A 25058-nucleotide genomic window follows, 5' to 3' on the forward strand; every position below is an offset into this window, starting at 1 on the left:
TGTTCAAATATTTGACGGCATATTCAGTATTCACAACGGGCGAGGGCCAAATCAAAGCATGCAAGGCTGCACAACAAAAAACTGTATCCAGGATATTAAATAAAAAATCTAAATCAAGAATTTTCTTTCTTGGCATTTATATTTGTCAGGAGCATTGTTTGATTTTTTTATTTGCTGTTGTAATTTATTGTCTTCTGTTTGCTATCGCAGTAAAGTGTTTTTTATTGCATGTACCCAAAACTCGTTTTTAAAATGTGCTATATAAATAGAACTTGATTTGATTTATATTTAACTAAAGCACTGGTTCTTCCTTTCTTGTTTGAGTTCCAAAGACTGCATGAAATGTAAACTAGCAGAGATTACTGCTGATAAAAACACTTTCTTTTTAATCCAAGAAGAGACTCTGCCAAACCAAATACTTACACAAAAGACTATATTAGATTAGTTATTTTTAAACTCACATGGGGAACAATTAAGCCAATACAGCTGAGGCGTTTGAAAAAAGCTAATTGTGTCTCTGCATTTTTGTTATTTCACTCAATAAAAAAAACTAGTCCACTCTAAAAGTTACATCTTTAGGTTTTGTCTAAACTAAAGATGAGTAAAACATCTGATAAGGGGGTGATAAGAGTGTGCTCACGCATCTGCTTATATGTTTGGGACACAAACTTCAATATCTAAGAACAAGGAAGAACACAAGTCAACACATAGTTTATATTGGTTGATAGACAGCATACACAAGTGCATTCTTTAACATTTCCCCTTTTTTAGAGCTAGAAAGTCCCTCTAAAGAGTATCTGTCAGCGTCTTTCGGTGCAACGGTGCAGTGGGTGGGACTATGTATCGATCCGAAAACAGAGGGAGGTACAAAGAGACACACACGGAGAAAGTCAGCTGAAGCTTGTTCACTCCTTCTCCGTGTCCCGTAAGGTTCAGCGTGTATCTGTCGAGAAGTTACCGGCGGAGGGAGTTTAAAACACTTTTGTCTGAGTCCGCGGAAGAAGAGGAACAAAAAGAAGAAGTAGTTGTGACAGCGTGTTTACCCGCTCAAGTGGTACATCTTTCCGACAGAGCCAGTGAAAGGTGAGCGATTTTAGTAAAGTTACTCAAATTAAATAATTCTAAACACTGTTCTATCAGGGTTTTAGTTCTAAAACCCTGATAGAACAGTGTTTAGAATTATACAAGAAACATAGTTTGCTCAGAAGGAAAACTTTAACAGCATGCCACTGTTTTATTTTACCTATAGCTCCTAAGCAGCTTTTTCTTTATTTCCACAGACATATTTCAAAAGTGTCTGCAAGCAAAAGAGACCACGTTTTAAGTCAACGCAGCAGTATGATTCTTACGAAAAAACATTGCCTTCTGTGATGTCAAATGATGGTATCAAGACGTCATGATCTTCTTTTGTTGTGTGGGAGTTCCTTATCACTTTCACACTGAGCAGGGATATTTCATTGCAGAGAGCTAAACATGAACATGAACATAAGCATGGTTTTAAACGAATCATGTAACAATACCACCTGCAATGACACTCGCATTGTGAATGGGAATGGCAAGCCAGTTATCAGCATCATCATGTTTCTGGCTGCCGTGGTGGGGAACCTCCTGGCTCTCTTCATCCTCGGGGTGCACCAGAAAGAGCATCGCTCCAGGTCCTCTGTCTTCTGCATCCTGGTGACGGGCTTGGCCCTCACTGACCTGCTGGGCACCTGCCTCCTCAGCCCACCTGTGTTCATCTGCTACGCCAGCAACAAGTCCCTGATCACTCTGGGGGGTGCGGGCCTTTGCAACCTCTTTGGCTTTGCCATGAGTTTCTTCGGCCTGGCTCCCACGCTCATCCTGTGCACTATGGCCGTGGAGCGCTGCCTGGCCATCAGCCACCCTTACTTTTACTCTGTACACATCCGCCACAGCTTTGCCAAATTCACTCTTTTCTTTATCTACCTCTTTTCTTTGGCCTTTTGCCTCCTGCCATACAGCGGCTATGGCAAATTCAGACAGTACTGTCCCGGGACGTGGTGCTTCATCGACATGGACGCCACAGGGGATGACAAGTCCAGCTTGGTGCTTGCCTTCTCCCTGTCCTACTCTTCTCTCATGGCCCTGCTGATCTTTGCAGTGTTTGTGTGCAACGGCTCAGTGATTGTCAGCCTGTGCCAGATGCACCGGAGCCAGATGATGCGGCGTGGCTCGGTCGGGTCGGCGGGGAGGAGGAGGAGGATAAGCCTGGCCTGGTTTGTACAGGGGGAAGAAGAGGTGGACCATCTAGTGCTGCTGGCACTCATCACCGTCATCTTCGTGGTCTGCTCCCTGCCACTCACTGTGAGTTCATTTTTGGCATTCCCTTGTGTTTGTGTGTCTCACAGAATGAAATCCATTTTTTGTTTTTCCACTCCCTCTCACTCTTTCTGTGACTTTTACAACACATTTTGTGGATCCTAGGCGGCAATTATTTTGCAGATTTCACCTCTGAATCATGATATGTCAGCATGCTATGAATGTTATGTGGAAAAAAGTAAAGACCGGACAACCTATTGTGACATCTATTGAAATCAAGAGGAGTCAAAGAAGGTTTATTCTGAAACGGAAACAGAAAGAAGGAGTGAAGGTATTGTTCCCCTTTAACACAAGTCCTTGGCTGGACGTATGTCTCAAAGCTGACAGTGAAGGGTAGTTTCAAGCATGGAGATTAGTTTTTTTTAGAATTTATGATTTATACTACTTCCCCTCACTCTCTAATCATTATGTACATAGAAAGCTCAGCCGGCATGGCGACCGTTGCTCAGGTGTTTGCATGTACTGTTGGAGATGCCATGAATAAAAGGTGTGCCTTAAAGTGCAGCCCTCCTCACACAAAGCATGTTGGCTGTGTTTGCATGCACTAAGCTCCATATCTGTCCCTGTTGGAGAGGAGTGCGCCAAACCTGCCAACCCTGGAGGACTGGTCCGACACTGCCTTTCCCAGAGGGCAACGCTCCATTCAGAGGAGGTTGCGCTTTCCCGTCTGTGCCCATAAACATCAGCCAGAGGTCCTGATGTCACTGACGTTTGGGAAATAAATATCTGCGTTGCATTACAAAGGCATCCCTACTTTCACATGTTGTAAACCTTGTTAACAGCGGTGGTCTGAAGATCAGGTAGTTTACAGGAATCAGTAAAAAGGTTTTCACGTTCCGTTCTTTGCCATTTACTCATCGTCTGCATCCGAATGGGTTGTGGTAAGACTTGGTTTGACTAACCTACAGTGCATGCAGCTGCATTTGCCAGAAGTTGTCAAAGAGAGGGCCCTGGGGAATGAAAATGATGACGTTACGCACACTCAACACTATGAGTCAGACTTCAGGAAACAAAAATCCCAACTTCAACACTTGCAAATGTAATTTAGCTGTAATTGTGGGTCGTTTCATATTAGAAAACTTGCAGCTTCGCCATGTTACCTCAATTCTTTCACTTTTCCTTCTAAAATACATTTTTGTTCTCTGAATTGATTGGAGGACTTTCACAACCCTAATTTTAGATGTACTCATCAATATTCTTATGTTAATCATCCCTACCAAAAAAATCTAGAGTTACAAGTATTCACTAGTATGTTACTCTGAATAATTCAAGACCCCGTTATTAAGCTGTTAGTGATTCATGCATCATCTCAGCAGACATTTCTGTTTTTGTGTTAGCTTGCCTGCCAATGAGCATGTTCATCATTGTGGTTGTAAGTTACCGATACATGTGATACATTGGTGATAAAGCGAGTTCACCACAGCAGACTTAACAAGCAACAAAGGTTGCAGCTTGATGATTCACATCAGTTTCTGTGGCCTGAAGCTCACCGGGCAGTGGTGAAAAAGTCTTATTGTTTACTATGAAGAGAATATAGTCAAGCACATATTTAGTTGATGCTGCTTACAGCACTGACACAGTTCTGACGTTTGTTCCTTCACTTGCACAAGTATTCAAGCTGCACGCAATCATTATTCCTCCACGTGTTACATGTGTTTCCATGAAGTCTTAATTTGCTCAAAGCGCTTTCATGTATCTGATAGCACCTTGAAGGATGATGTTTTTGAAGCTTTGATGGCATCAGCAAGGACTGCACGCTGTGGGTGAGATTGAAAACAGATGCTGGAAACCCAATGCTTCCTTTTCTCATTGTAAGTTTGGCATGTGAATAGACTAAATAGAAACTTGTCAAATCAGAAACATTCATTATTTTCTGTGTTCTTAGCCACACTGGAGTTTGAGTTGCTTTAGCACAAAAACAAATGAGGCAGTATTTGCTCTGTGCGTTACAGAGGTGTGACCCTGAATGTTACCTATTATTCAGGAGGTAAAACACATTTACTGATCAAGGAAGTGGTAAAAGATGACCAGATGTGTGGGAATTTCTCAGAAAATGCTCAATCTTTATTTGATGATGGTGGGTGGCGTATTGTAAATACGCTATCTGTTGGCTCTGTATATTTGATCTGTTTGCTGTTACCTGATTAAAATAGCTTCCCACGCTGGTCACACTACAACACTGCCAAATGTTATATATCACATAACTGATTTAAACACACAGTTCACACATTGAGCAATTAAAGTAGACAGCTGAAGGATAAAAGGTGCCATTAATCTAGACAACTTAATGAACATTATCATTGCAGCTGTTCTGTGAAAGAACAGTGTATTGGTACTGATGCAAAAAACATGAGGAACATCTTGGTCTGTTCTAGGAAGCAGAATTGACATGTTATTGTCATGTTGTGCCATTTGCAGTATATGGCCACTGCTTGTTAAACATTTTAAAATACAGATACAAAAACCTTCACTAGCTGTAGAACAGTTGTTTTGGGGGGATTTTAGGGTCAGTATTTCATACACCTTGACAGGTTTCCCTCTAAAATGGAAATCCACAGGTCTTGTTGTCCTCCTCTTTGGTTTGGCTTCCTCAGTTAATTGTTCAGAGCTGTCTCCTTCAGGGGAGATGTACAGACTGATATAACCTGTACAGTTCCTGTGGGAACCACAGAAGCAGCCCAGGGTCAATATGTTGATATAGTCAATACCAGGATCAATAACGTGCTGCACTCATATCACAAGCTTTGTGCAAGATTGTACATGTTTTTAACTGTACATTAGAGAATGACATAGTTCACAATGCAAAATAAATCTACCCTCAATAACCCCATGGCATGTTTTGTTTTTAGGTGACTGTAACTTTAATCCAGAGCTGCACTCTGGGATGGATTTGAATCACTGATGCTTTGTATAATGAAAGGGTTTCCATTCCATTCCAAAGATCCATAAACTGAATTATATTTAATTGCGCTGTTGAAAGTTTTATAGTTTTAAAAATAGTAGCTGTAATGGATTATTTAGTGTTCATAGATCCTATGATCATGAAATTGAAGTCAAGAAAAATACTGGACTAGAGGTCAGGAAGTTGTAAACCCTGTGGAGTTGTTTATAAACAAGTGTATTAAAAGCCTATTTTGCATGCACTGTTTCTCATCAAAATTAAACTATTAAAGAGATGATTTTAGGAAAGAGCTCAACTCACATGATTTACATTCAAGTTTGCATTCCAGAAATCTTCATCTTTGCTGGTGTTGGCACAGTTTTACATTTATTGGCACATTACCAACATCAAGATCTATCACAAAGCCTAAAACCAAAGTGTTTAAATCCGAGGATTTTCTTCCCACTTGGTTAACTACAGTACATGTCCCTCTATCTATCCCCTGTGGCTTCCAAATAAAGAGTAACATGCTAAGAAAGAAATTCTCAAGGGCTATACACAAGCACAGTTCTTCGATATTGTAAAAAAAAAAAAAAAAATACCTCATCACTTCCTATAGCTCTGAGCAAAATGAGCCAGAGGGCAGATTGTCAGTAAAAAAAATGAATAACAGCTCTGACACATTTATAGACACCGGGCATCATGCCTCATACATCTTAAATCAGGTCTGTCTGACAGTCAGTAAGAGGCAACATCTTCCTTTGCTTAAAGCCACAAAAACATACAAAGTTTTACCTTTTCAGGGGCTCTGAGACTAAACATTGATTAAGGAACCAGTTAATAGTTATACATCATGAAGAATATTATGTATTAGGAGAGAGCCTGCTCTTAATAAACAATAAGACAAACGTGGTTTAGCCGCATGACTCAGACCATAAGCATACAATAGTTTATAAACAGCCAGGATCTCTTAAGTCCTTCGATAGGCCCGCTCAAAGCCGGATTTAAAGGACACTGAACATATGCAGAATGAGAGGTATCAACTACCCACATCCAACTGGATCCAGATTTAGTGAATCAGTATGAATGAAAAGGGGAATTCCTCAAATCCAGACACATTCAAGATGCCTGAAAGCTGATATCCCTGTAATGCAGCGGTGGGGAACCTCCGGCCTCCGGGCCGTAGACAGCCCGCGAGACAATTTGGTACGGCCCTCGAGGTAATTTATAAACACACGCAAAAAAGAAAAAATGTAAGAAATCTAGACCGCAAAAAAATTAAACAAGCGAGTACCTGTTTTTTCCTGGCCAAGATCAGGGTCCTTGAACACAACACGAGCCTAACGTGTCATCACGTGGTACGTGAACGCTTTATCCTCTATTCAACCTATACACAACACACACACACACACACACACACACACACACACACACACACACACACACACACACACACACACACACACACACACACACACACACACACACACACACACACACACACACACACACACACACACACACACACACTTAATATGTACGCACACAAATACTCCTATTACAGCAGTCAGAAGGCTGCAGGTTCAACAACAAATGACAGCAATGAAGGTAACGAGGTGTAGATATTGAACCCATTTAGTGTTTCGTTAAAGTGTGTTGCAGCTGAAGAACATGGCCTCAGGCTTTAGTCAGACAATAAGAGGTGCTGAACAACATTATGAAGGCTGTGAATGACGAACAGTGTGTAAAGACAGATGTAGAGAGCAGATTCGAGATTGCACGTTTGAACTCAATCCCCTGAAGTAAACTTTATTTTTTATAGCAGAGATTTTGACCAAAACCTGTATTCAGTGTATACATATCGTTATTCTGAAGTGTATCGGCAGCTATTTGCTAAATGTTGGCTGTTGTGTGCTGAAAACAGGTGTCTGCTGTCACTGGAACAATGCTGATGAAAATGAGAGTGAATTAAAAAAGTTGCAGGCTAGAAAAAACTAAACAATGAGCAGAGAGGTAATAGTTGTCTGTGAATTTGTCATTGGGTTGTACAACTTTCACATATAATCCATTTTGTGTGAACAATATTTAGTGTAAACCCTTTAAATCGTATTTCTTTCCTCTGTATCCCCTCTATTTTCTTTCTTTTGTTGTAGTTTGAGTTTCCCTATTTATGTCATAATGCGTCACAACTTTACGGTTAACCCTGTGGGGAAATCTTTGCGGATTTGAAATCAATGCAATGTTGCAATGAATATCCTGTTTGGGTCTTTAGGGCTTTGTGTACGATATATTCGTATTCCTTGTCCCTTAAATGATCTTTATCGACGTCCAATCAGACTGCTTGCCACATATTTTCTCTGCAGCTACAAATTGAAAACATTGCTTTGGTGGTAAAAGCAGGGGATGCAAAGCGGGAAAGTATTATCAAATTAATTTGTTTCCCAGTACTGCTGATTTGCAATCACTGCATACATCTGTTAAATGACAGGCTCTTAATTAACATATTCTAGTGACCCTGTATAGGGTGCTGAGTGTGTCACTCAAGCATCCCCCATCTCTCTGCCAATCACAGAGCTGCACAGTGATGCTGGTCTGGGTGCAGATGGGGGAGGGCGGGGACGTTGTGACGTTGACCCTATATATGGGTGTGAGTTGGGGTGTAGAGTGTGGGTGAGGATAAACCTGCAACCTAATATGTAACCGGTGTCTGTGTGCGAACAAAGGAGTGAATAAACCCCAATAACTTGAAGCCTGTTTCCGACTCCCTTTGTAGAACGCTACAATATTGTATAAGGAGTCCTTGATAGATCCTGTGTGTGTTTATGGATAATTTACATCATCACTATTGGACATACTGCCTGTATTATTTCATATATATTGAATAATAATACCCACTGCAGCCAAAATTGGGCAAAAAATTATTTGATATGCATTCACAGTTTGACATTAATTTAAGTTGTTTTTATTATTTGTGATGGTTTCATTGTGCAGATATTCTTCACAAGTCATGACTGCTCTTTTATTACAACATTACAACCCTAAACGGTGTCTGTATTTTATGGGGATCAGTGGAGAGATCTCTTTGTAAAAACACTAGTGCAGAATCACACTAAATCTGGCTGTATACTGTACATACGACAGATGGTTAAAGGTGGTGGTGGCATAAAACGTGCATACATTCTATGTTGGTTTTAAAAAATCGACTTTACTGATAGATTTAAATGCCACATCTGAACGATTATTACATTGAACAAACCGTGAAACAGTCTTGATTTTGGCAAATGTGATTAGTCGTTGGCCTAGCTTGCTTCTTCAGGAGATGAAGAGTGGTCAGCCAAAAAGAATTCTTCTTCTCACATCGACTGCTGCCTTCAGGCTGATTTGTTTAACAAGAGACACGAAGAGACATGTAGGACGTCTTCCTTAAAATGCTGCCATTTCATCATCAGCTTCTCTTTTAAGACCTGAGGTTATGTTTGCCCCATGTTACATGAAATGTTATTTATTTAGTTTGTTCTTGGAGACGTTAATCAATAGCTCACACGCAATATTTAGTGGTTCTTGCCATGTGTGTCTACAGTTATTTGTCTATCCATCAGCACCTTCATTGTTCCCACAGCATTGTGTGAGATGTGTTCCACACCCAAGTGTAGAGTTTCTCAACCTCAGGGTTGGGACCTTTTGTGGGTTCACTTGATATGCGTAGACTGATACATTTATATTTGTTTGTTCCCAGTATATTTATTAAATACTTTTATAATAAAACAAGTTTCTCTCATGGTTTTAAAAAGACGCTGGACCCAAAAAAAGTAAAAGAGGAAGGCAGGTATAACAAAAAGCGAACTTTTAATTAAATAAAGCTGATACAAAAACAGGACGACCAGACAAGGCGAAACAAAACAACACAAATAAAGAAACACTGACACTCAAGAGCAACAACAAGATACAACAAGAGACAACAAGAGCGGGAACACAGGTAGGATATCGGAGAAAACAAACCGGTACAAAGACGATGAACTGACCGGGAACACTAGAGAATACTTATATACAAGAAAAATCACAAAGACAAGACACAGGTGGAGAAACACAAGGGCAGGAAGTAATACAAGACACTAGGAGAAAGGCATGTACAAATAAAACAGGAAACCAAAACTAAGATCATGACAGTTTCAGGCCTACACTGAAAAATACATTTGGAGAATCATGCTTTTGAAAACTTAATATATGAGTATGCCAAAAATAGAACAGCAGACACACTGAAGCGACGCATGCTTGTACAAGTGTGTTATAGAGTAATGTGTCTTTTCCCTCACCAAAAATATTTGGATAACAGGCCAAGAAAACACACCAACAACAGCCCAAATTGCAGAATTTGAGCAGTTACTGAGTTTATGTTCGGGGACGGGGAAGCTGATCTAAGCTGTTATCATCAGCTAGGAATGAAAAGCTTGCTATCCATTGCTTTGACATTGCTCTTTGCTAATAAATAAGCAAGAAGTGAATAAAGAGTTTGATATTTAAGTCAGAACAAATCCAGGTATCTTTCCAACCAGGAACCAGATCAAAAACGGAGTTAGGTAATTGAAACCATCCCTGGTGATGGTTTAGTAACAACATCTTCTTCGAAATGTTGGGAGAACAAAAGGATTCTTGTTTCATACTCCAACTCTCCAACAGTGTCAGGATATTTATGGCCTAATAAAACTTGGCTGAGCAGCAGGAGAGAAATACAATACAACAAACGATACACCCTCGTGTCAAACAAAGCAGAATCTGCTCATCTGTTGCTGTGCCCGCAGGGACTTGGGATGATGGAACACGTCGGTATCCAACAGATATTATAAATGACTGAAACCAACAGTTTAGGGCCACGCACTTCAGATAATCTCAAACATTCATTATGAGAAGAAAAAACAAGAATTCTCCCTTGTGATTTCTTGCATCATATTAAATATGAAATACTTGTGACAGAATTCATGAGTAAATGAGTTAGCCATGATTTCAGTCCAGTCATATACTTACCCTTTTCTTGTTCCATGGAGTTGATTTCAGAGGTTATGATTCATAAAGTGTAAGGATGATTCCCATGTGACAACACAAAATGAATCATTCATCTTTCAATTATTGATTATTTCTATCAAAACACTCACACTTTTTTGCAATTCTGGGAACAGGTGATATAATGTATTATTTGTGGTCTTCCTAAAATGTTATTGTGCTGTGTATGAAACGAGTTATATCTTCAGAGAGCGTCTGAGCTCTTTGACAACTGGGACTAAACAAATCCAACAAGATAATTGCAACCAGGCGGCCAGGAAAGAATCTATGGTTTGGGATTTATTTGCCCAGTGAACTCTAGCTGAAAATATGTGGTGGGAATAAAATCTCCCCCACTCTCCTCTACTCCCTGAGAGTCCCTCGATGTCCTAAAAATACCTCCAAAAGTCTTGTGTGTAACAAAAGCTTTAGGATTGACTCTGTGTAATGATGCTAATAAATGGTAAGATTTTAATATGCGCAGCCCAGTTATGAAACTAGTTCATGTTTAGAAAGAAAATAAGTTAATGAGAATAAGTGGGTTGATGCATACCAAGCATTTAAAAATAGATTTGACATAATTTGCTTATTCATTTTGAAAAAGATCCTGACACCATCCCAACACACACATGCTCCCAGCATCCCAGCCAGTAGGAAAAACTCCCGGTTTGATGTTGACAGAGGGGAATGCTGGCTACCAACTGTCCAGACGGACAGATAATTAATATAACAAATGAGTTAGCAAACATTCTCAGGATAATTAAAGATCAAAGTAAACACACAAGCACAGCCGAATGTGTGCTACCTGACAGTACTCACACTCATTCACACTACACACCGTTTTCCTAAATTGATTTGTGGTTGTCTTTAATTCACCATAGCAGCATGAAGAGGAAGTGCGTTTGTTGACTAAAGTCTGAATTATGCAAATCTGCACTGCGCCTGCAGAGTGAAATGTGTTTTAGTTGTATACAGTGACATTATATGCCATTATGCAGCAGGTGGTGTTTTAAAGCGCTGGCATTACTGCAGCCTCATTCAGGTCATCATCTGATTAATGCTGTAATCTTCCTGTCTTTAAACCAAAACAGTGTAATAATGATGTTGTTTTTTCAATGTATTTAGGTTTAATGAAGTATATCAGGTTATGTTTGTACAAAGTCCAAAAAACACCTACAGAGTTTGTGTGTTTGAGACATGACAGATTAATTTGGCTTTAGTTTGTTGTCAGTCAATCTTGGGAAAGTCATACAACTGCAGGCCAGCAGTGCTTGTCAAGACTGGTAACTCTTTTGTGTGTGTGGTTTGTTTATCCTGTTACAGTCTGTAGTTACCTTGCTTAAATGCCAAATAAAATTATCTAGAATCCCCTAATATTGTTATAGTTATTGTCAGATAAGCTGAAATCTGTAACTTTCATTTAAGATTTGAAGTAGTTGACAGTATGTTTTTGTTAGATAAGAAATGTCAGGCATACAATTTAATATTTCAATTGTGGGTGAAAATAGTACCATCGTTTTTAAACAACATCATTATTTCAAGTGAATGTTGTTCAATGACTATCATGCCCTACTTTTGGCAAATGAGATGATGAGGTGTGCAATGGCTAGGGAATGAGAAAGGATGGATGAAAGCGGGTCTTATCGTCAAACAAAACACAAGTCAACAATAATCTCACAAATTGAAGTTTTAATTTCCAGAACACAACAAAAAGGACTCCTCTTGGCATTAACACACAGTTGTTTCACTTCCTCTTTGGTGTTCTCCCATGTATGTTATGTCAGCATTTCCTTCAGCAGCACCACAAACTCTCAGTGTATCTCACGCCACACAGTTTGAGCTCACAGTGACCATTTTAGTTTGCACTTAATTCTTCAGCTAACATCACTGCTGATCATGATAGATTATGTAAACATGAAGGCCGTTTCTTCTTTTTTTAATACTTATTCTTCACAAACTGTGGAAGAGAAGAAAGCATTTAACACAACATATTGATAGCAGAAGGTCGTTGTGTGCTTGCATGTAAAACTTGTATTAACTCGCTCAGTGATCACTTCTTCTTCTTCCCAATAGTTGTCTGAATTGAGTGACAAAGAAGCGCCTGTTCTCTTGAATAGTTTTCGTATGCTTTACCTCTTGCCCAATGCTGGTAAAGGTGTATTGGCTGCAGGTAACTCACTGCAGCCTTGTGCAGAGTGACTCACTACTGGAGGTTCAGACAGCACTTGTCTGAAGACAAACACAATCTGACTTTACTACCTCACGTTGCTGCAACTCATTAACATTTGATGTTTTCTTGCTCCAGAAACAGAACACATTTACATTTCTTCATGTAATCGTTTATTTGAATAGGGACAATGCACATTAATGAACACTTAAGACACATAATGCTTCAAGTGTAAATATGCCGGATTTTAGCTTTGAGCTCATTTTCATCTGTAGTCCCTGACATACAACATAAGAACATGACATATATATACATAGCAACAAATAAATACATGATATGCAAAAAGAGCAAGAGCAGCACACACAAGTATTTATCATATGGCAGTACAATGGAGCAGCAACGACATATAAAGTGCAAGAGATGATACAAGAGCTACATAAAGTGCAAGAGGAGTTAACCCTGTATTAAAGTTCAGTTAGCTGTGATTGCACGTCTGTTTGTTTCTCAACCATTCTTTGAGTTGACCTTTAAAGCTATTGAGAGTGGGACAATCCCATATGTGACTCCTTTGAGTTGATGCTTCTTAAGTGAATAACATAATACTGACAACTTCCACTTCTATGTTCTGGCCACTAGAGATTTGTTTGAAGTGTTGTGTAGGTCACTAAACAAAGCCTGTAGAGCAGGGATGGGCAACTTGGGTGCTGGTGGGGGCCACATAATGTATGTACTGGCCACCAGGGGGCCGCAGATTTACTTGGAACACACACACACATTCCATGTAATTATTAACAAATTAAGTCTGACATCTTCATTGACATTTTACAATCTTTCAGGGAACATCCTCTAATAAGCTCACTAAACAAATATCAGTTCACAGACATTTTATTTAATTTTCACAAGTGGCATGTTTGTATTGAACAGGTTATTTAACAGTGGAATAAAACTATTTTAAAACTATTGAAAAGCACGGAACATGTGTGTGCATCAAAATTAAACATTAAGATGACATGAAGTCATGACCACTAACCCAGACATTAGTTGTCTAACTTGAACCTAGCTAAGACACATGTAGCCTGTCTCTGCTGACGCACAATAAGGGGAATGTCAACACAGACACCCGTCAACCCGCACTCTGCTGTTCCTCAGCGCCGCTGAAATTATGAATTTTATTTTATTTATTTTTTTATTTATTTTTTTAAAGCACTTTGAATTGCCTTGTGTTGAAAAGTGCTATATAAATAAACTTGCCTTGCCTATAGTAATCATAGATAACACGGCAGTTTTCATCTGATTTCAAATAAACAAAGTCTTGGTTTTTAGAATATTAAACTTGTTTCGCCAAATGTATATGATAAATGCAACTTTTAAGCTTGTAAAGGCATAATTACAAGTGGTAACTTAACGTCACAGCAGGCATAACAACAGCCGGTGTTTCTTGTGAGGGTTTCCCGGGATTATTTTTTGCGGTATTTGGCTGCCGAACGAAATCATGTACGCAGTTCGCGACGTAACCAGGAGTCTAGTGGACGGTATCAGTACTACAAGTACAAAAATAACAAACATTTGTTTTCTTTTTATTAATTACGTTGTTTATAAATTAATCTGAGGGCCACAAAAAGAGGAGGTGGGGGCTGCATGGGGCCCCCGGGCCGCCATTTGCCCATCCCTGCTGTAGATAAATCAGCATGAGGGACCTAATGATGACATTCACCACCGGATGCATTTTAACACACTTGTAGGGCTGCTCGATTATGGCAAAAATCATAATCTCGATTATTTGGGTCAATAATTGATATCACGATTATTAAAAACGATTATCCATTTACTTTGAAAACATCCATTTATTGAAAAGAAAAATGTGAACAGTATGTTTTTAACAGTTGATTACCCTGAACTTTAAGTATAATTCAACTGAAAAACCAATACAAATAATAATTAAAAAAAATAAAATAAAAAAAATAATCGTTTTATTTCGATTATGTTGTTTTCATAATCGTTGCAAGCCAAAATCCTAATTGCGAAAAGGGGTGCCAGTACTCTAAATCAGCAACTGTTTCAAGTCAATTTATTTATACATAGTATATCCTGAAATGCTGGTGGGTTTGTCTCTTTACTGTATATTTTTAGAAAGGCTCACTGTACTTAAACAAAATAACTCAGGGTGCATCTGAGATTAGAGGGGGTGCAGAGGTAAAGTGCTATTTTTATAAGTGGGGAGTGGATCTAACACAAGATTTTTTTTAAATATTGAAGTTAAAAGCATCAATCTGGTGCACTTTGAGAGCAAAATTAAGAGATCTATGGATACATCTCTCAACATCCATATGAAACAGAACTGTAAACAGATTTTCTATTTCTTTATGGATATTTTACAAATCACTCTCCTTTTAAACTCTATTCTTGTTTTACTGTCATATAGTATTTCATTTTTAGTGAGTTACTCAGATGAGTACCAGGAGACAGTGTTTGGTACTCTGGTACAATTGTGGTGAAGGCATCTGAGTTAGATGTATTTGAACCAAAATGTCTACAGGCATAGCAGAAGATGGCATCTTTTTTTACAGCAAATTCCAGCCAATCTCTGTTTTTAAACCATGAGCTGCAAAATGAGCGCCTTACCCCACTGTACAGGCGAGTTGGGAACTTGTTAAAATATACCTGGGCAGGCTCTGTTTTGCCGAGGTCCTCTGGCACTTGCGGGCCGAGGGGTGGCGGTGTTTGGGGCAACGAAGACTGCTGCTCCGGGGGCGAGGCGGACAAAGCGGTGGCGGCACCTCATAACGCAACTACTGAGTACCGCTGTACCGGCTGTACCGGCACCGTGCCGATACTCAGTAAGAAGTAACGGTACCAGATGGGTAACAATCAGAAGTCCCGGTACTGCGTACCGGTGTGTACCGGCCCAATTCAAGCACTGATTACACCGACTCCTTTTTCCTCTCTGTATCTTCATCCGTATCTCAGACCAAACTAACCACCCCCTCACTAACTTCTTAACTGCTCAATTGTGGAGCTGCCTTCCCCTTCAGTGTAGAAACATGCATTACATTAAAGCACCTTATGACTCATCAGTGATCACCAGACAGTTTATCATCGTTTCCTTCAGGAGGTAAATCTGGTAAAAGGTCAGCGTGGTCGTTCAGCCCGGGGCAAATGTATTGGTTTCGTTGGAGGAGCTTGGGGAGGTTTGAAGCTACTCATATGTTCTTGTGAAGCCTGGATCGATTTATTTGACATCACAGCGTCAAGCAGGAACAAATGACAGACAATCATGCAGTCAACGTGTGTGAAAACTCAATGAACAGTATCTTCAGTCTGAGGATAGAAAGTGAGGTTAATGATAGGGCAGATGAAGAGTGGACAGACTGAAGTTAAATTAGGAGTAATAACTCTTTGTGTCACCTCACTGGCTGTAAAACACGTGTTAGTTTCTCACGCCTTCGGTAAACTGTGCTGCTGTGTCATACTGAACATTGATATCAGTCTCCTGTCTTTACATTGAGAACAAGGAGTCATTATTCTGTTAGGCCTCATAAAGACTTTAGGGCAGTTAGCCAGAATCTGTCCAAGTACATGTATGCCTGCCAGCCGCTTTCAAGTTTAATTATTAACACACTCTACTTGTTTATCCGATATATGAAAAGGACATTAACAACAACATTTTGAGCTTTCAGAATAGGTTTACATGATGTAACTAGTTCCCTAACCCTATAATCATCAATGATTACTGTGATATACACTACAAAGGCAAACATGTTGAATGAATGCACTTAAAAATGTATCAGTGAGGTGGACAGGAACTTAACAGATACAATACACATTACAATACAAGCTGTGTTTGAAGCTTGTTCCCCTGCCTCCACGATGAGATGTTTTGTTGCCTGTCCAAGAAACAGGCATGAGATCTTCTTATCCTAGACTGTCTGTAGGAAAGCAATTAAGCATGTTTCCCAAAAATGTTGGACTACTCCTTTTAAAGTCTACTGTAGCACTGCACAATTTCTCTCTTTCTTTCTGGCTCATTGCTGTAAACGGTGCTCTCTGAAAGGCCTGTAATCTCTGCGCTGCCTCCTCTCATCCTCGTGTAATGATCCCTCAGTGAAACAGGATCAGGAAGAAGGGATTGGGAAGAGTCCTCCAGGACCATGAGATGGGAAATAATGGCTCATAGAGTGCAGACATCCATTACGTGGTCTGCTTCCTGAAAGACACAGCGATCATCCGCCCCATTTAGCATCTTATGTGTCTCTGACAGGATGTTCCCATTTACACCAACAAGGTTCAGGTACTCAGTCAGCAGGATATCGAATTCAAATAAAAAATCTTCACGCCTAAAATATCAATCTAGTTCACTTTGATATAGTGGTTGTAGAGATACATTCAGATTGCATATTAGTGAATGGTGATGAATGTGGATGTGTTGTGCATGTACACAATGTGCATCTGCCTGCAAATGTACTGTATCATGCATCTGTAAATACAGTACATGTGTGAATGGATCTATGATTTATGACTATCAGCTAGTCGTTCTTTAGAAGCTTTAAGCATTGGCGTCATTCTCTGTTCACCTAAATAATCCCCATGCACTCGGCTGCTGGGCTCTTCAACCACAGACTGATTCATTAATATGCTCCTGTTTAAGGAGAGCATGACATCTCATCAGTTTTGGCCCCACAGTCTGCAGTCCTTTGGAGAGGACGGCTTGTGATTTGTGGCCCTCTCTGCAGCGCTTGAGGTCTGTGGAGAGGACCATAAGAGGCAGAGTGGCATGCGGGAACAGAAGCAATGCTGAAAGTGAAATGTGGAGGGAGACAACAAGGGCAAGGAATGGCCGAGCAAATGAAGATGCTTGTCTGTTTTGAAATGTTTCTGTAACATCACATGATGAATAAAGTATACGATAACTCCTACTTGAGCGCTACAGGCATTTGTCATCGTCTTTGTTAGTGTGTTTAGTGCCAGTAGGCCTAAGATGCATTTTTACTTCAAATATTATTTCAAATAACAAGTTGTTGCAAGTGCGAGGTCTGTTTCTGTGATAGCTAGTGGTATCTGAGTTTTTAAGGTCAAAAAAGGACATTATTTCACTTTTTAACATTTTTAAACATGAGCATCCATGTGTGAGAACTACCTCTTGCATTCTGCTGATGTCATTGCAAACAGATATAACTTATACACATATTAGGTTTAGACTAGCTAGAAGTTAATAAAAACTAGTGATCGACCAAATAATCTGTCTGCCAATAAATGCGTCACATTTGTGCCATTTGAAATAATAGGCATGTCTATTTTAACAAGGCCCATTGGTGTTTTTTTAAAATACAATTTTACTTTGCCAAGAACAGGGAAGGTTACAACACTGACATTGTTTTATGTTCCTTGTTTTAAAGTTTAGTTTTTTAAATACATTTACATTAATATAGTTGATTCACTTTTATTTAAAATACAATACGTGCAGTGGAGACAGGGTGGCTATGTTAAATTAATGTTCATCTAGGTTTAGCGATTCTATGTCTGATTTGATAATATTATTATTTTTTTATTTATTGTTTTATCCAATGCAGAAGAAAATCCCCTAAAACAACACAATGAAAACAAGAACAATATTTCTGCATTATATATATCAGATATCCCCCCCCCTCCCTCTCTATTAATATTGGCCTCAGCATGGCCAATTCAAAGACCAATATGGCTTGAACTCTACTATAAACCTAAGATAACTAAATGTAGTAATGGATTTATTAATAGATGCAACCCAATGTGCTTTACATTATTCATTACGCAACTTGGGCATATTGTGATTATAATCCATAAAATGTTTTTGCTTCATGTATTAAGCCTCTGCATTCAGTGAGAATTCAACAACAATCCTGACGACATTGGTTGTGCAATTCAAGAAATTTGACATTGCCTCCTGAAACCTTGAATACTTCCTGAAACAGCCAAGAACATCTGTCTGTTGTTAGGTTCAAATGTAGACTCTTACCACTTCTGACACAAATAAGATGACGATGGTGTTCCAGGGTGTGGGTTTTTAGTTATTATACGACTGATCTCAACCCTTTCTTAGAAGAGTCACAACATAATTGCTGTTGTTTTGGGGTTTGCCGGCCTCTTCTCCCTTCTCTGTCTTTCTCATGGATGTAAATCAATATGTGAGCGACCACATCCGTGTGAGGTAATCCACTAAATAAGCATGGAGAGGACAGAGTAAGCCCTGTGCCTGCTTGATCCCTGTTGGCCTGGCTCTAGTCTTGCTCCCTCTGGCCCTTCTCACTTTAGATTATTAGTTTTCAGTCCAAGCCCTAGCAACAGGGAAACATTTACACCAATGTATTAAAGCACTCAATCAGCACAGGCCATTCATTAGACCACTGCTTGTTGGATATTTCATGGAGGAAATGGATAATTGTTGATAGAGAAGAGGAGCGAGGTGACAATGATGCTTCCTGGGCCAGCTGCTGCTTCTCTCTTGGCAGGATGAATAATCAGCCAGCTGCTGCTGTCTGGGCTGCCTCCCTGCTGACTGTCATACCTTCAAGGTCAATACAGGAAGGAGTTGTGGTTTTCTTATTATAGGAGCATTGTACGTCTCAAAATTGAAGTGCTCACACTCCTGAATCAGCCTCTCCTGTCTCCCCCTCTCCCCCTTCTCCTCTTTGTGGCAGCAGCAAAGACTAGTTTTAGCTCTCAACAAGTTTTTAAAGTTTATCTTACATTTTTTCACCTAGTTAACGTTTTTTATTATTATTCATGCATATGTTACTAATCACTCCCCCTTCAAATGGAAATATGTGTTTACATGAATGGTGATCAAACCTTGAGACCCACTGAGAACTAAGTTAACTATCTAAACACTCAGCAGAGTCCTTTACCTCACCTGAGCTGTAGTTATCAGTCTCTCAGTCTGACAGGAGAGGACTCTCCTCCACCTTGTTGTTGAAACAGCTCCTTATATCCGTTAGCGCAGCTAGCTAGCACCAGATGCTAACAACAACAATAGCCTACACGTAACCGGTGCACGCGCTTTCTCGCTCTCGCTCGCGCCACACATACACCCTCCCGAGCTTGAATGACACACAGAGACCAATCGAGGGCATTCGTGTATGGTCTGTATGAAAGTGGCCATGTCGGTAGGCCACATCATGTAGACAGCCTCTGTGAGGCAGAGTCAGACCCACATTTGCGCAGCGTTGCGTTCACAATACATACATAAACAAAATCTTCAGGCCAGCAGGCCACTTAGCAGGCCAGGCCATCGGGAAACCTCCCGGTGCTCCCGATGGTCAGTCCGGGCCTGCCCTTTGCTACCTCAACGATGTCAAAGAATGACTCGCTGTCACTGTCCTCTGAGTCCTCTGAGACTCCCTCTGGCTGAGAGGAGGAACACAGCAACTCCTTCTTTGACACCTTCCCTTTTTGAGCTCACTTGTTCATTTTTTCTTTTAACAGGTAACCTTAATAAATCCTCATCCATTACCACATCCTCCAGAACAGACTCAGCCACTCTGGCTGCAGTGTGCTCACTATCTGATTCCTGTGTGACCTGAGTGTCCGTATGTGTGATACTGTGTGTACCGGCTGCCTGTGTGCTTTCCACGCGTGAAAACGTTGGCTCTGCCCCTGACCGACTGACCTGCGGCTCCACCACCGGCGTTTCCGCCGCGGGCGAAGCAACCGACAGCGGCTCCGCAGCTGGCGCGGACCCCAGCACCGGCGGCCCGGCCGCGGACAAAAAAAACGGCAGCGGCTCTGCCGCGGGCGCGGACCCCAGCACCGGCGGCCCGGCCGCGGACAAAGGGACCTGCAGCGGCTCTGCCGCGGACCCCATCACCGGCGGCCCGGCCGCGGACAAGGCAATCTGTAGCGGCTCTGCCGCAGGCACCGTCGGGCCTTTTATACTTGAGTCAGATTTAATTCCCCTTCATCCTTTTCCAGGACCATAAGCACCTGTCTCCTAAAAGACACAACGTGCTTGAGGTGCGGGGATTTGCAGCCCAGGGGGATCAACTTAATGGGAGACACAAGCTGCCCGTGTCGAGCCAGCTCTCTCTCTGCCATATCCCACCACAGCCCCCACAGCCAGACCACACTCCTCCACCGACACACCGACAGGTGGAGAGAGCTTGATGGCGTGTTGGCGAGTCAGCTTCTCTAACACAGCGCAGCTGCCACGGAACGCCATACCTGGCGGCGTGACTGCAGCTGCAGCCGCTCGACAAACCTGAAGTGCAAGACACCACAGCATTTCAGAAAACACTACAGCATTTCACAAAACACTACAGCATTTCACAAAACACCACAGCATTTCACAAAACACCACAGCATTTCACAAAACACCACAGCATTTCACAAAACACCACAGCATTTCACAAAACACCACAGCATTTCACAAAACACCACCCAGAGAAAAATGAATTGTAAACAATGGTTTGAAAAGTTGTAAAACTTTAAACGATCGCTCTCCGCTATACTCACCGGTCCACTCACAATGAGAGAGAGAGAGAGAGAGAGAGAGAGAGAGAGAAGAGAGAGAGAGAGAGAGAGAGAGAGAGAGAGAGAGAGAGAGAGAGAGAGAGAGAGAGAGAGAGAGAGAGAAGAAGCAGCGCGTCTACTCTCTCCTCTTACGCTCCTCCCATCTCTCTAGAGAGAGAGAGAGAGAGATAGTAGCGCGATCTCTCGACTAGCCTCTAGAACGCGAGATCTCTCCCTCTCCTAGGACAAGAGCCCCCCCCTTCTTTAACACCCGAAGAACCACAGCTTTGCCTGTCACTAACAACAAAGTAATGTGCTCTCATCTGGTTTTCATATCAAAGTGCAGACGGGTCAGTTCAGTTGGGCTGACGGGTTACCAAAGCTCTTGTTTAGCACTTAGAGCATTTCTTGTAAATCCCACAACTATTGTTCTGGTTTGCTTGTTATGGGAAGCATACAGTACCCAAAACACTAAAGAAAACCGGCTCCAAGTGTGCCGACACCCAGATAGAATGCTCATCTTGTTCTGTAAATTAAATAAACATGGTTCAGAGTTATTTATAATCTAAACAACGAGTCTTAAAAAGAAAAAGAGTCGAAGCTAGTGTCCAGACAAATTACTGATGATCATTTACAGGAGAAATACACCCAAAATATCTAAGCTGATCAGAAAGAGATTTTTTTAGAGTAATACAGAAAGTTGAACAGGTGGGTAGGGAGAAGACATAAAGCCCAGTGTTTGAGGAAGTATTCACATCTTAACTTAACTAAAAGAACATATAATGTCATAGAGTTTCGAAGATAAAGTATTAGGAATAATGTTCTTAAAGTACTAGGTGTAGTACCCAATGCAGAACAATCTAAAATAAAAACATAAAAAGCTTTACAATTATTCAAAATCCAAAGGTAAATTGTGTAGAGATGACATTTAATGATCTCTTACTCAGCTAAATTATTAATTGTCTTTCTTTAAGCTGTTCATGAAAAATATGTCGGTTAGTTTAACCTAACAAAACATCAGGGACAGAAAACCAGCGTTTCTCTTGCTTCCGTGTAGGGGACTCAACTCTTTAATATTTTAAATGTTTTTTATTTTTAAGTAACCTCCACCCTCTTTTTCTTCAGATTGCAGGCTTCATCAACGCCATTCACCCATTTTGTGGTGACACAGAGAACCTGACAGCCTTCCGCTTCTACGCCCTGAACCCCATCGTGGATCCCTGGGTCTTCATCATCTGCCGCAAGTCTGTGTTTCGCCACCTTGGCTCTCTTCTGAGCTGCCGCTTCAGCAAAAGAGCGGTGAAGACGACGGCAAACTGCGCTCTTTCTTTACCAATTGACAATCACATACAGCGCAACCCCCCAGATGTGACAGATCCACAGACCAACATGTACTCCGGTTTACCTCTGCGACCCCACAGATGACCTCTCAACTGGAGGCAAGAGGCTTTTACGTCTCGTAAAACATGTTGAAATGAAACATTTGCAAACAGGATTCCTGCCCTCACCATTTAAAGGCACACAACATTGACAAATCTTTGTCCATGAACTAACTTTGGAAAAACAATTGCACTACGTCTTAAACTTCCATTGACTCATGGAAACTGTTTCAAAGTATCATGGAGAGATGTCCCATTAACAAGCAGCACTGTAACATAGCACTAAGGACCACATTAAACCATCACATGCCTATAAATATTTACTATAAATTCAGAATATAGGTAATCAGTTAATTGCTATATCGTTAAACAATATGCATGAATGTATACTGTCTTCTTTTTCTCTCAGCCTTTTCTTTACGACGGCCGGGTAACTCTACTAATGGACATCTACAGCATCTATGACATGAGAAGCAAGTCACGCTCAACATGTGAATCCATTTCAGAAAAAGTTGTCATTTGGTCTCCCTGACAAGGTGCAGTGTAAATATTATTATAATTAATGGAGAGTAGTTAATCATGTCACAAGCCTAAAAGTCTACAGCCATGTCAGCAGTCATTTTAAGGCTTCACTTTTGCAGAGCTGTGCTTTGAGCTAAATGCTAACGGCAGCATGCTGACTGATGCTATGTTTACCCTTTCAGTTTGTCATGTTTCCTTGTTAACATTTGCTAATTAGCACTGAACACAATGTACAGTACAGCTGAGGTTTAGGAATATCATTACTTCTTTAGTGTTTTGTTATAAAGTGAAAAGTTAAGGAGTTGGCACCAGTGCGTGAGCATCAGGGTGTCATTCAGCAAAAGGTCAAGGGATCACCACACGTCCTCAGGCTTCATCTTTTCAGGAACTTAAATGTGAATGATTTTATGGGAATTATTTTGCAATTCTTCAGTGTGTGAACCCACAGACTTACACTGCCATCTCTTGAGTGATACCGGGAGAAAAAAAAGTAGTTTTCTAGAGACAAATGTTGTATTTACATTGTACTGTTCCATGGGCACAGACTGATGGTACTTTAAAACATCTGAATGTGATATATATAATTGGAATGGATATGAATCGTGTCTTTTTGATTGTTGTTATTTAAAAAAGTACAGTTATAAAAGAATAGCAAAGCACTCCTGAATTGCAATAAATTAGGAGCAAAACTAAATAATCTGTTTAAATTCAAACTAAGTTCTCTGCCTTTTTGAAAGTTTAGATCTAATGTTTGATAAAGAAATAAAACTAGACCATTTTTGATTTCTCGAAACTACACCATAGAGTGCTGATGTAACCTGGTATCAATCAATCAATCAATCAATCAATCAATCAATCAATCAATCAATGTTTATTTATATAGCCCAATATCACAAATGTTACATTTGTCTTAGTGGACTTCACAGTTTGTACAGAATATCAGTATGACAATACGACACCCTCTGTCCTTAGACCCTCACATCGTACAAGGAAAAACTTCTGGAGAAAACCCACAGTTTAAAGGGAAAAATGGGAGAAACCTAAGGGAGAGCAACAGAGGAGGGATCCCTCTCCCAGGACGGACAGACGTGCAATAGATGCCGTGTGTAAATTGAAAAGATAATACATTTGCAACATAGGTAGTCCAAATGTTTGGAAATGCATGTGTGTATAATAGGAAGATGAATCCACGAGGATATCCATCCAGGACCGATGATCCAGGACCACAGCCACGACTCGCGATCCAGGGCTCGCGATCCAGGACACAGGACCGCAGGATCATCCATGACTCCGGATCCCGGCGTATATAGACACCAAAAAGAAAGACATTTGGGGAAGCTGGGTTAATCGGAACATGAGAGTACACAGGTATAGACAGAGAGAAGGAAGAAGTAAGATGTCCCCCGACAAACTAAGCCTATATCAGCAAAACTAGGGGCTGAATCTAATCAGCCCTAACTATAAGCTTTATCAAAAAGGAAGGTCTTAAGCGCACTCTTAAAAACGGATAGGGTGTCTGCCGCCCAAACACAAACTGGAAGCTGATTCCACAAATGTGGAGCTTGATAAGAAAAGGCTCTGGCTCCCATTGTACTTTTAGAGACTCTAGGAACAACCAACAACCCTGCATGCTTGGAACGCAATGCCCTAGTAGGACAGTAGGGTATAATGAGTTCTTTAAGGTAAGATGGCGCCTGCCCATTAAGGGCTTTGTAGGCGAGAAGAAGAATTTTAAATTCTATCCTGTGTTCTATAGGGAGCCAGTGTAAGGCAGCCAGAACAGGAGTAATGTGGTCCCTTTTCCTAACTCTGGTTAGTACACGAGCCGCAGCATTTTGAATCAGCTGAAGCGACTTGATTGACTTCTTGGTACTCCCTGATAATAAAGAGTTACAATAATCCAGCCTTGAAGTAACAAATGCCTGGACTAGTTTCTCTGCATCGTTTTGAGGCAAGATATGCCTGATTTTTGCAATGTTACGTAGATGGAAGTAGGCGGTCCTTGAAATTGATTATCAAAGCGTTACTAGTTCATTTTATTAAGACAATAATGATAAAAAGGACACTTTAGTCGCTCTAATAATTCCTATTCCTGCCTTTTCATTGTATTGCTAACACATATACTTCCTCCCCTTCTCTTTTGTGTCTCACTGATTTCTAAGCTACCTATGATGATTGTCTTTGAATGTTAAACTCTGCTGCTGCTTAACGCACTGTGAGAATGTGTTTTGTATTGTGACTTTAATGCTGTACT

The 25058-nt window shown here is 40.6% G+C and overlaps 1 protein-coding gene across 2 annotated transcripts; it reads left to right on the forward strand.

Moving 5' to 3' along the window:
* The first annotated feature begins 853 nt into the window (after nt 1-853).
* On the forward strand, nt 854-24042 carry ptgir (prostaglandin I2 receptor). 2 transcript variants are annotated; one of them, XM_034098202.2, is made up of 4 exons: nt 854-1083; nt 1281-2325; nt 22029-22342; nt 22692-24042. In XM_034098202.2, exons 2-3 carry the CDS (start codon nt 1474-1476, stop codon nt 22326-22328), a joined length of 1152 nt encoding a protein of 383 aa, XP_033954093.1. In that variant the 5' UTR covers nt 854-1083; nt 1281-1473; the 3' UTR covers nt 22329-22342; nt 22692-24042. The 2 variants fall into 2 exon arrangements, with proteins under 2 accessions (XP_033954093.1, XP_033954092.1); XM_034098201.2 differs by having other exon boundaries at nt 22029-24042.
* Nucleotides 24043-25058: the final 1016 nt, after the last annotated feature.

The sequence above is a fragment of the Pseudochaenichthys georgianus genome, chromosome 13, assembly GCF_902827115.2.
Source record: "Pseudochaenichthys georgianus chromosome 13, fPseGeo1.2, whole genome shotgun sequence".
NCBI lineage: Eukaryota > Metazoa > Chordata > Actinopteri > Perciformes > Channichthyidae > Pseudochaenichthys > Pseudochaenichthys georgianus.